This window comes from Bos javanicus, chromosome 7, assembly GCF_032452875.1.
Source record: "Bos javanicus breed banteng chromosome 7, ARS-OSU_banteng_1.0, whole genome shotgun sequence".
Taxonomy (NCBI): domain Eukaryota; kingdom Metazoa; phylum Chordata; class Mammalia; order Artiodactyla; family Bovidae; genus Bos; species Bos javanicus.
In genome coordinates, this window is record NC_083874.1 from 19417003 (window position 1) to 19429630 (window position 12628).

Here is a 12628-nt window from a genome sequence, read left to right on the forward strand (position 1 = left end):
AGATTTAAATAAATGAAAAGAATCTGAAACTAACATAATATTATTATACTTCAATAAGAAACAAGGGAAGGAGGGAGGAAGGAAGGAAGGGAAAAAGGGAAGGACTATGTCTATGGGTTGGAAGACTCAACACAATATGCAAAAGTTATCAAGTTTTGGAACTTCCCTGGCTGTCAGTTGGTTAAGACTACACATTCTAATGCAGAGGGGTGTGGGTTCCATACCTGGTCAGGGACCTAAGATCCCACTTGTGGCACTGCCTAAAATTAAAAAAAAAAAAAGCCTAATCTCCCCCAACTGATACACAGATTTAGTGCTATTCCTGTCAAAATCTCTGCAAGATTTTTGGGTAAATACATCCAGATTTTTCTAATGTCCAGGCAGCCTAACAGGCCTCCTGGACATTGTGTCACTGTCTAGTCTCATTCCCTCACAGCTCTGGCACCAGATTCCTTTCTCTCCCTTCCAGGTCTTTGCTTAGGCAAGTGCCCCTGTTGATGCCCCCTACACCACACCAGCAGCCCCCTCCTCTGTTCCCTGACTCCAACCAGGCCTCCCTGACTCCCTGACTCCTTGCAGGGTCAGAGAGACCGGGATTTCCCTAGAGTCTCTGGACCTGCCCGGCCCAGCCCCCGCCCAGGGCTGGCAGGGGAGGGAGCTCTGGAGCTGACAGAGAGAGGAAATTCCCCTGGAACCTGTTTCTCAGCTTCCTTGCTCAGCTGGAGCACCCGCTGGAGGGAGAGGCCAGGCCGGGCCAAGGACCCTGGCCCGTCATGGCCTTGGCCCTGAGCCCGCCCCGGGTCCCCAAGCCCAAGAGCGCCCTGCCCCTGCACTACTATGAGAGCTTCCTGGAGAAGAAGGGACCCCGAGATCGGGTAAGACAGGCTGGGGAGCTGGCACTGCTGGGTGGCCCCTGGGCAGGTGCGGCACCTCTCTGAACCTAGACCTCCCCAGCCTGCTGAGGAGGATGAGGTGGGTGCTGGTTGGGGCAAGGCATAGACTGGGGGCTGGGAAAGGTTCTGTCTGTCTGTCTGTCTCTCTCTGATCTAAGCTCTTTCTCTTTCTGTCTCTCCCCGCTTGGATTGGTCTCTTTCTGAATCTCAGATATAAACAGGATTAGGGACTTTCTCAAGGAAATGGCGGTGGGGGCGGGGAGGGGGGTGTCTTCTGACACCACTCCCTACCCCCCATCCATCCTCCCCCAGCCCTGAACTAACTCTGTGAACCTTAGCCACAGGGGTCAAGGTCCATACAGATTGCAGGTGGGGACAGTGAGAGGTACTGGGGGCTGTTGCCAGTCAGGGGCCCAATGAGTGTGTGTGTGTCCTTCTCAGAATAAAGCTCAACTCCTCCATTCCGCTAAGGCCCACCCTCATCCGCCACTAGGACCCAAACCAAGCACCCTTTTCCCTGCCTTTGCCCTGGAAGTTTCCTGCTTTCCTTCTGCCTTCATGCATTCAAATCCTCCCCAGCCTAGAAAGCACCAGAGGCAGGAGATCTCAGGGGTTAAGAAAGAGGTTTATTTATCTGTGAACACACCTCAAAGCATGTAGGGGATCTTGGTTCCCCAACCAGGGATCAAATCCACCCCCCCCTGCAGTGGAAGCCAAGAGTGTTAACCACTGGACTTTCAGGGAAGTCCTAGGCAGGTACCATAATTATCTACTATTTTATAGTAGAGGCACAAAGAGCTTAAACAGCACTCAGGGGGTGACACATAGCTGGTGTATGACAAAGCAGATGAGTTTGTCCACTTACTGCTTTCTTCCCAGTGCCTGGCACACAGTAGTTCTTCAGTAAATGATAGTTAAATGTATGTGTGTATCTAGGATGTATCTATAGATGGACAGATGGGTGAATGGGTGGACAGACAGGTGCTGCTGCTGCTGCTGCTAAGTCACTTCAGTCGTGTCTGACTCTGTGCGACCCCATAGATGGCAGCCCACAAGGCTCCTCTGTCCCTGGGATTCTCCAGGCAAGAATACTGGAGTGGGTTGCCATTTCCTTCTCCAACGCATGAAAGTTAAAAGTGAAAGTGAAGTCGTTAAGTCATGTCTAACTCTGTGCGACCCCATAGACGGCAGCCCACCAGGCTCCTCCGTCCCTGGGATTTTCCAGGCAAGAGTACTGGAGTGGGGTGCCATGTCCATCTCCAGAACCGACAGGTGAAAGGATGCATAAGCACAAATATACTTGGGAGACACTGCAGGTTTGGTGCTGGATCACCACAATAAAGCAAATATTGCGATAAAGTGAGCCATATGAATTTTTTTCATTTCCCAGTGCTTTATAAAAGTTATGTTCACACTAGTCTGTATCCTGTTGTATGTAATAGCACTATATCTTTTTAAAAATCAGCTCATAATCATCTGCTTTCTTTTTAATTAATTATTTATTTTTGGCTGTGCTGGGTCTTTGTCGCTGTTCGAGGGCTTTCTCTAGTTAAAGTCAGGGGAGGCTACTCTGTAGTTGCGGTGCACGGACTTCTCATTGTAGTGGCTTCTCTTTTGGCAGACCATGGGCTCCAGGGCATGTGAAATAGCACTGTATCCTAAAAAGACAATGTACATAACTTAATTTAAAAATAATACTTTTGGAAAAATGACACCGGTAGATACTTCTTTGACTCAGAATAGCCACAGATGTTTAATTTGTTTAAAAACAAAACCCCACAATATCTGTGAAGTGCAATAAAATGAAGCATGCCTGTACACAGGTGGATGGGTGAGGACATAAGTGGATAAAAGAATGGATGGATGGCTGAATCAATAGGTGGCTCGATGGATAGATGATCACTGTCAATATAAGAGCTATCCTCATTGTGAAAGTGTTAGTCACTCAGTCATGTCCAACTATTTGCGACTCCATGGACTGTAGCCCACCAGGCTTCTCTGTCCAAATACTAGAATGGGTAGCCATTCCCTTCTCCAGGGGATCTTCCCAACCCAGGGATTGAGCCCCCATTGGTCTCCTGCATTGTAGGCAGATTCTTAACCATCTGAGCCACCGGGGAAGCCCTTTCTGCTGCTGCTGCTAAGTCGCTTCAGTCGTGTCCGACTCTGTGCGACCCCATAGACGGCAGCCCACCAGGCTTCCCTATCCCTGGGATTCTCCAGGCAAGAACACTGGAGTGGGTTGCCATTTCCTTCTCCAATGCATGAAAGTAAAAAGTGAAAGTGAAGTCGCTCAGTCGTGTCTGACTCCTAGCAACCCCATGGACTACAGCCTACCAGGCTCCTCCGTCCATGGGATTTTCCAGGCAAGAGTACTGGAGTGGGGTGCCATTGCCTTCTCCGAGGGAAGCCCTTACGGACTCATTAATTTACTTCCTCTTTCAGGAAGTCTTCCCCAATTTAGCAATTTGAAGTCCTCTCTCCTCTGCAATCTCTTGGCCCAGGGTCTGTCTCTACCTGAGGGTGCTAATTTCTCTTCTCTGAAAGATTTTAGTGTCTCTGCTTTCTCTGTGGGCTGCCCTGGTGGCTGTAGGTGATGAAGGAAACCATGTAAAGATCTGGGAGAAGCATGTTCTGGCAAAGAGGCCAGAAGGTGCAAAGGTCCTGAGATAGAGAAGGATGGAGGTGCCCAGCTCTGCCACCTCACCTCCCTCTCTTTCTCCACCTCTGGTCCACAGGATTACAAGAAGTTCTGGGCAGGCCTTCAGGGCCTGACTCTGTATTTCTACAATAGCAATCGGGACACTAAGGTAAGGATGGAAATGAAGCCTCAAGAATTGGCCTGCCCTTGACCCTAGGACCTAACAGAGGGTGTGGACAGGATGTCCTAGCTGGGGGGGATGAGGCACTCAAACTCTGTCTTCTGTGCTCCCAGCATGTGGAAAAGCTAGATCTAGGAGGCTTTGTGAAGCTCACAGATGAGGCTCCCTGGGGAAACTCCCATGACCCTAGCACCCACTTCTGCTTGGTCCTTCGGAACCAGGAGATCAAGTTCAAGGTAAGTCTCTTAAGGGTGGCTGGTGGGAGACCCTTCCTCCATGTCACACCCACCATTAACACATACCAACACAAAGTCACACAGAATTTATCACTGGGTTTGTATCACTAGGCAAATCATTAACCTCTCTGGGCCTCAGTTTCTACAAGTGAAAAATGAGATAATATGTGTAAAATCCCCAGAACACAATCTGATCCACAAGGACCGCAGCTGCCATCATTCAATCTTCAGCTAACATTATTGAGCACCTATTGTGTTCCAGACACTCTTCTTAGTCACAGCAGTGACTAACACAATTTAAAATTCCTGTGCTAAGAACACTCTCTAATACCATGTTCAGTCACTAATTTGTGTCCGACTCGTTGTGAACCGCATGGACTGCAGCACGCCAGGCCTCCCTGTCCAACTCCCAGAGCTTGCTCAAACTCATGTCCATAGGATCAGTGATGACATCCAACCATCTCGTCCTCTGTCATCCCCTTCTCCTGCCGTCAGTCTTTCCCAGCCTCAGGGTCTTTTCCAGTGAGTCAGTTCTTCACATCAGGTGGCCAAAGTTTTGGAGCTTCAGCTTCAGCATCAGCCCTTTCAGTGAATATTCAGGGCTGGTTTCCTTCAGGATTGACTGGTTTGATCTCCTTGCAGTCCAAGGGACTCTCAAAAGTCTTCTCCAGCACCATAATTCAAAAGCATCAATTTTTCGGCTCTCAGCCTTCTTTATGGTCCAACTCTCACATCTGTACATGATTACTGGAAAAATCATAGCTTTGATTATATGGACTTTTGTCAGCATAGTGATGTCTCTGCTTTTTAATATGCTAACACCATACACAAAAATAAACTAAAAATGGATTAAACACCTAAATCTAAGACTATGTACTATAAAACTCCTAGAGGAAAACATAGAACACTCTTTGACATAAATTGCAGCAGTATCTTTTTGGATCCAGCTCCTAGAGTGAAGGAAATAAAAACAAAAATAAACAAATGGGACCTAATTAAACTTAAAAGGTTTTTCACAGCAAAAGAAACCATTAAAAAACCAAAAGACACCTATAGAATGGGAGAAAATATTTGCAAACAATATGACCAACATAGGATTGATCTCCCAAAATATACATACAGCTCAATATCAAAAAAACAATCAACTCAAACAAAAAATGGAATATCTAAATAGACATCTCTCCAAAGACATACAAATGGCCAAGAGACACGTGAAAAGATGTTCAACATCGCTAACTATTCAGTTCAGTTCAGTCTGTCACTCGGGTCTGACTCTTTGCAACCCCATGAATCGCAGCACGTCAGGCCTCCCTGTCCATCACCAGCTCCCAGAGTTTACCCAAACTCATGTCCATCGAGTCAGTGATGCCATCCAGCCATCTCATCCTCTGTCGTCCCATTCTCCTCCTGCCCCCAATCCCTCCCAGCATCAGGGTCTTTTCCAATGAGTCAACTCTTCGCATGAGGTGGCCAAAGTACTGGAGTTTCAGCTTTAGCATCAGTCCTTCCAATGAACATCCAGGGCTGACCTCCTTTAGGATGGCCTGGTTGGATCTTCTTGCAGTCCAAGGGACTCTCAAGAGTCTTCTCCAACACCACAGTTCAAAAGCATCAATTGTTTCGCGCTCAGCTTTATTCACATTCCAACTCTCACATCCATACATGACCACTGGAAAAACCATAGCCTTGACTAGACGGACCTTTGTTGGCAAAGTAATGTCTCTGCTTTTGAATATGCTATCTAGGTTGGTCATAACTTTCCTTCCAAGGAGTAAGCGTCTTTTAATTTCATGGCTGCAGTCACCATCTGTAGTGATTTTGGAGCCCAGAAAAATAAAGTCTGACACTGTTTCCACTGTTTCCCCATCTATTTCCCATGAAGTGGTGGGACCAGATGCCATGATCTTCGTTTTCTGAATGTTGAGCTTTAAGCCAACTTTTTCACTCTCCACTTTCACTTTCATCAAGAGGCTTTTTAGTTCCTCTTCACTTTCTGCCATAAGGGTGGTATCATCTGCATATCTGAGGTTATTGATATTTCTCCCAGCAATCTTGATTCCAGCTTATGTTTCTTCCAGTCCAGCGTTTCTCATGATGTACTCTGCATAGAAGTTAAATAAGCAGGGTGACAATATACAGCCTTGACGAACTCCTTTTCCTATTTGGAACCAGTCTGTTGTTCCATGTCCAGTTCTAACTGTTGCTTCCTGACCTGCATACGGATTTCTCAAGAGGCAGATCAGGTGGTCTGGTATTCCCATCTCTTTCAGAATTTTCCACAGTTGATTGTGATCCACACAGTCAAAGGCTTTGGCATAGTCAATAAAGCAGAAATAGATGTTTTTCTGGAACTCTCTTGCTTTTTCTATGATCCAGCGGATGTTGGCAATTTGATCTCTGGTTCCTCTGCCTTTTCTAAAACCAGCTTGAATATCAGGAAGTTCACGGTTCACATATTGCTGAAGCCTGGCTTGGAGAATTTTGAGCATTACTTTACTAGCATGTGAGATGAGTGCAATTGTGCGGTAGTTTGAGCATTCTTTGGCATTGCCTTTCTTTGGGATTGGAATGAAAACTGACCTTTTCCAGTCCTGTGGCCACTGCTGAGTTTTCCAAATTTGCTGGCATATTGAGTGCAGCACTTTCACAGCATCATCTTTCAGGATTTGGAATAGCTCAACTGGAATTCCATCACCTCCACTAGCTTTGTTCGTAGTGATGCTTTCTAAGGCCCACTTGACTTCACATTCCAAGATGTCTGGCTCTAGGTCAGTGATCACACCATCGTGATTATCTGGGTCGTGAAGATCTTTTTTGTACAGTTCTTCTGTGTATTCTTGCCATCTCTTCTTAATATCTTCTGCTTCTGTTAGGTCCATACCATTTCTGTCCTTTATCAAGCTCATCTTTGCATGAAATGTTCCTTTGGTATCTCTGATTTTCTTGGAGATCCCTAGTCTTTCCCATTCTGTTGTTTTCCTTTATTTCTTTGCATTGATTGCTGAAGAAGGCTTTCTTATCTCTTCTTGCTATTCTTTGGAACTCTGCATTCAGATGTTTATATCTTTCCTTTTCTCCTTTGCTTTTCACTTCTCTTCTTTTCACAGCTATTTGTAAGGCCTCCCCAGACAGCCATTTTGCTTTTTTGCATTTCTTTTCTATGGGAATGGTCTTGATCCCAGTCTCCTGTACAGTGTCACGAACCTCATTCCATAATTCATCAGGCACTCTATCTATCAGATCTAGGCCCTTAAATCTATAGGTCTTCTTATTGAAGACCTGAAGGAGGTGAGGAAGCCAGCAGTGTAGAGATCTGAGAAACAACTTCAGCAGTACAAACAGCATGTGCAAAGGCCCTGAGGCTGAACTATGCCTGGCATGTTGGAGGAACAGTGAGAAAGCCACTGTGGCTGGAGCAGAGTAAGAAAGGAGGAAAGCCGGAGGGCATGAGGGCAGGGAGGGGATGGGACAGGTTGTGTAAGACCTGTGGGCCACAAGGAGGGCCTGGGTTTTAACCCTGAGGGAGGTAGAAATCAAGGGAGGGTTTCACACATAGGAGAGGTATGATCTATGTGTGTTTTTTTTTTTGAAATGTGGATGTGAACTGCCCTGGTGGTCCAGTGGCTCAGAATCCACCTGCCAATGCAGGTGACATGGTCCAGGAAGATTCCACCTGCTGTGGAGCAACGGTATGCGCCACAACTACTGAGCCCAAGTGCCACAACTACTGAAGCCCATTTGTCCTAGAGCCCATGATCTGTGACAAGAGAAGCCACTGCAACAAGAAGCCTGCAAACTGCAACTAGAGAAAGCCTGCGTGCAGCAATGAAAACCCAGCACAGCCAAAAATAAATTAATTATATTAAAAATAGTTGATGTAATAACATTAAAGAATAGTACCCCCATATTACTAAGGACTTATATTCAGACATCATTCTAAATTAACCTGTTCTAACATTTAATTTTCATTAAACAACCCTCAGACACAGGGATGCTTATTCCTTACTCCCATTTCACAGATGGGTAGACCAAGGCTCATCAGCCAGGCATACTTTTTCTTTTGCTCCCCAGGTAGAGAGCCTGGAGTCTCGGGAGATGTGGAAAGGCTTCATCTTGACAGTAGTGGAGGTAAGAGTGGTTAACCCCGGCCCTTCTCTCTCTCCTTCCCCACTTGGCCTGTTCAGAAATCCTTTTTAAAATGTCCGTTCCCCAAACAAACCTCTCAACCTCCTCCTTAGTCTCAAACTGGCGGCCTCTGAACCAGGTGTAAACTATCTGCGTTTTGTTTTGCCAACAAAGTGCTATAAATTTAAAAGTCAGCTGCTGTCGTTTAAAAACCAGGAGTGTTAGAAAACAGCCCCGATTTCTATGTTACTCAATTGCTCCCCGTCTGGCCCTACAGGCTGTTGAGTTTGAGATCCTCCATGCTAGCATTTGCTCTGTCCGTCCCCCTCACGGAAGTCCTCTTTAAGCCCTCTCTGCCCCTGAGGTGTCAGGCGGCTCGGGAGCCCCGTCCAGACCTGGGTTCCATCCTGGCTACATCCGCACCTTTGCCTCAGTGTGCCCCCTGTGACACGGTCACAGGCGCCCATTTCCTGATCGCCCCAATCCCCGTTCAGCTCCGCGTCCCGTCCAACCTGACGCTGCTGCCAGGACACCTGTACATGATGTCCGAGGCCCTGGCCAAAGAGGAGGCCCGCCGTGTGCTCGAGATGCCGTCGTAAGCGCCCGTGGGTCTGCAGGATGGTGGAGGGCTGGAGAACATGGGGCCGCAGAGGGCAGTGAATGGGGTCTCCTGGCGTTGGGTCTTGGGTACATCCGGGCAGGGGTGGGGATTGGGTCCCCACAGTTGGGAGCCCGACTGGGTGTTTGGGGCGGTTCTGGGTTCCTGACCGCGGGTCTGGGTCTTCAGGGGCGGGTTTAGACGCCAGGGTGGCGGGTGTGGGGCTCTGAGTGTTGGCCTCCGTTCCCGGAGGGCAGGCATGGGCTTGCAGAGGCAGAGTCTGGGTCTGTGGGGGGGAGGGGGGGTGGTTAGGCAGGGTCTCCAGGGACCAGGTGACGGCTAGGTGAGCTTGGCTGGGTGCCCAGGGGCGGGGTTACGTTTGGAGGGCGTGGCTGTGTCTCTGGGGGCGGGGCCTGCACCTGTGAGTGACGCTGCTCGCCCCAGGTGCTTCCTGAAAGTGAGCCGACTGGAGGCGCAACTGCTCCTGGAGCGCTACCCTGAGTGCGGGAACCTACTGCTGCGGCCGAGCGGGGACGGCACTGACGGCGTGTCAGTCACAACGCTTCAGACGCTCAATGGGTGCGCATGCGCGGCTCCGGGTGGGCGGGGCGTCGGATACAGGGGCGTGGTCGGGTAGCGGGGCGGTGTCACATTGTGGATGGGGCCTGGGAGGGCCCTCCTAGTGGAATCCCTCAGGGCTTGGTTCTCCCGGAGGACACTGCCAGGAGCAGGGTCTTTCTTGAAGGTGGAGTCTTTTGAGGGCCTAGTCCCACGCCGAGAGCCACGCCAGGATGTGGGGTGGTTAGGGTTAGGCCCTTCTTGGGGGCGGGGCCCGGGCGAGGGACGGGCCCTTCCTTGTCCTCAGCCAGGTCATGCACTCGCCCCCTATCCTGTCAGGACGCCGATGGTCAGGCACTACAAGGTGAAGCGCGAGGGCGCCAAATACGTAATCGACGTGGAGGAGCCGGTGAGCATTGGGCCGGGTCCGGGGAAGCGCAACGGCGTGGGCTGCACCCCTTCCACGCCGGCCCTGATAGCATCCCCTCTCTGACCCTAGTTCTCTTGCACCTCGCTCGAAGCAGTGGTCAACTATTTCGTGTCGTACTCTAATAAGGCGCTGGTGCCCTTCCTGCTGGATGAAGACTATGATAAAGTGATAGGTTGGTAGAACCTCAGGGAACTAGGTTGGAGGGAGGGCTCAGTCCACGCCTCTCCCGCCCCCTCCCCAACCCGGACACCCTTGGGTCAGCCCCCAGCTGCCGTGCCTCCTCCAGGCCGCCCTCTCTGTTCCAGGCTTCGTGGAGGCGGATAAAGAGAATGGCGAGAGTGTGTGGGTGGCGCCCTCGGCCCCCTCCACCTCCGGCCCAGGTGATGCCCCCTCCCCGCGGACGCCGCTGGGGCAGAGTGGGAAAGGACCTAGGACTCTCATGGCTCCACCTGTGCCCAGTCTTGTACCTAGAGTTGCAGGGACCCAGAAAGTACCCAGACCCTGTCCTCTACGTGCTTCCAGGTTATGGAGGGAATGGACAGGGCTGGGCGCACACACTCGCAATCCTGAGGGGTTGAACCTGGAGCTGGAAGGCGAGGGGTGGAGGAGTGCGGGGGTGGGGGCGCAACCTAGAGTTGGGGAGAAGAGGAGGATGGGCAGAGTCGGGGGGAAGTCTTCTTGGAAGAGTGGGTGTTTCCTAAAGCTCTCAAAGGATTTCATTAGGAAGAGATGGGAAATCAGGCTGGGAGGTGGTCCAGATTATGGAGCAAAAGGAAGAGATTGGAAAAGTGGAAAGGTCTGTGGGATGAGCAGTATGGTCTTCCCTGGACTGGGCAGATGCTGAGGACCCTGCATGCATGACACATACACAAATGTATGTACAATGTACACAAATGTACATACACACACACATGCCACTCATGAACATAAACCTGTGTGTGTCCACCTGCATAATGAAAAGTTCCTATGTAGACAGTGGCTCCACCCATGCATAAACATGGGTGTCATACAGTTCCAGTCCCATATAGCACACATATATATACTTCAAGTCACAATCATATGTGTACACACAAATTGCAGACATATCCACTCGTGAGCACAAATTCAGACCTTTACAGATACATGTGTGTATACACTAATACAGACAAATGCTGTAGCACGTACCTTAGCATCCATGAGGTGTCATGCATGCACAAGAGTATAAACCCTTTGCTTAGTCGCTCAGTCATGTTTGACTCTGACCCCATGGACTGTAGCCCACCAGGCTCCTCCGTCCATGGGGATTCTCCAGGCAAGAATACTGGAGTGGGTTGCCATGCCTTCTTCCAGGGATCTTCCCAACCCAGGGATTGAACCCAGGTCTCCCACATTGCAGGTGGATTCTTTACAGCCTGAGCTACCAGGGAAACCCTTTACTTACATTCAACTTATGAAATTCACCCAGTGTCCATGTATTGCTACCTAGGGACACACATCCACAGACATAAACAGGCCCATGCCCAGACACACATGCATGGACACATAGGCCTGTATCCAGGTGTGCACACACACATCCCCACTGGTGTCTCTGTTCCACATGGGCCCCGACAGTGACCACAGTTTCCCACCAGGTCCTGCACCCCCCAAGGGTGGCCCTAAGCAGCTGCCTCCCACACCCATCACGCCTGCGCCCAGTCTGGACAAGCTGCTTCCACTACCGGACCAGGATAACAACTATGTCATCCCCATTGGAGACACCCCAGCTGCCAGCTACATGAACGAGGATGGTGGGTAGGGGACCGGGGTGGCTAGAGCTGGCAACAGGTAGCAAGCTGGTGACTGGATGTGACATACTACATCTTTGTCCACGCAGTGCCTTCCCCCAGTCAACTAGTTGTTCCAAAGCCCAGGCGGTTGGTCAAGCTACAGGCAAAGCTTCCAAAGCCACCTACTGTGCCCAAGTCAGGTATGGGAGGGGTCCCTCCTCCCAGCCCCTCCCCTGTCCAGCTGAGGGTGGGCCTCAGCCTTCATCTGTCTGTTCCTGCAGAGCCCAAAGGCCTCAACAGTGGCCCAGCCAAGAAGCTGGCAGCCAGCTCAGCACAGGCTTTCTCGCCCACCACAGGTAAGGGGTCAATGTAAGAGGGCTTTTCAAGTGGGGAACCCAGGTGGTCACACTCTGGAGCACTCTGTGCTTGGTTTAATGCTCTGCTGTGTCCATCTTGAAGTTCCTCATGGCCACTGAACATATTTTCATCTTACGCTGCAGTGATCCTGGGTGGATATAAGCAGGGAAAGCCTAGATTGGGGGTCTCTGGTGCCACTGGAGCCTCAGGTACCCTTACCCTCATTCTCAGGGCTGGCAGATGTGACAGCAGAACTGGAAGAGAAACTGCAGAAGAGGCGGGCACTGGAGTAGGCAGCTGAGCGCGTGGCAGACCAGCGGGTCCATCTCCAAGCACCACACACTAGTCAGGCGGATCCCTCCTCCCAGAATTAAAGCTCAAGCAACCCCAGGAGCTGTGTTTGGCTTGGCTGGGTGGGTGGTGCGGGGTCTGTTAGATGACTGCCCACAGCTGGTTCCAGTGGTCCTCAGTTCAGCAAAACCTGCCTCCTCACCCTGTAAGAAAAGCTCCCACCTTTTTTATGACTATGCCTCATGGCTTGTAGGGGGCTTCTCTAGTGGCTCAGTGGTAAAGAATACGCCTGCAACGCAGGAGACACGGGTTCAATCCCTGTGTCAGGATGCTCCCCTGAAGGAGGAAATGGCAACCCACTCCAGTATTCTTGCCTGGGAAATCCTACGGACAGAGGAGCCTGGCGGGCTACAGTCCATCAGGTCTCAAAGAGTCCGACCTGACAGGGACTAAACAACAAGCTTGTGAGATCTTAGTTCCCCGACCAGGGATTGAATCCAGGCCTCTGCAGTGAAAGCACAGAGTCCTAACCATTGGACTGCCAGGGAATTCCCAAGAAATTTCCCATTTTAT

The 12628-nt window shown here is 50.2% G+C and overlaps 1 protein-coding gene across 3 annotated transcripts; it reads left to right on the top strand.

The window, feature by feature from the left end:
- Window positions 1-652: 652 nt before the first annotated feature.
- STAP2 (signal transducing adaptor family member 2) lies at window positions 653-12154 on the top strand. Of its 3 annotated transcripts, XM_061422616.1 has the most exons (13): window positions 672-875; window positions 3632-3703; window positions 3829-3951; window positions 8023-8079; window positions 8571-8671; window positions 9119-9253; window positions 9572-9641; window positions 9732-9834; window positions 9968-10042; window positions 11273-11428; window positions 11515-11607; window positions 11689-11763; window positions 11996-12154. In XM_061422616.1, the coding sequence occupies exons 1-13, from the start codon at window positions 774-776 to the stop codon at window positions 12055-12057; spliced, it is 1224 nt and encodes a 407-aa protein (XP_061278600.1). In that variant the 5' UTR covers window positions 672-773; the 3' UTR covers window positions 12058-12154. The 3 variants fall into 3 exon arrangements, with proteins under 3 accessions (XP_061278601.1, XP_061278602.1, XP_061278600.1); XM_061422617.1 differs by lacking the exon at window positions 9968-10042 and having other exon boundaries at window positions 653-875; XM_061422618.1 differs by lacking the exons at window positions 3632-3703; window positions 3829-3951 and having other exon boundaries at window positions 671-875.
- Window positions 12155-12628: the final 474 nt, after the last annotated feature.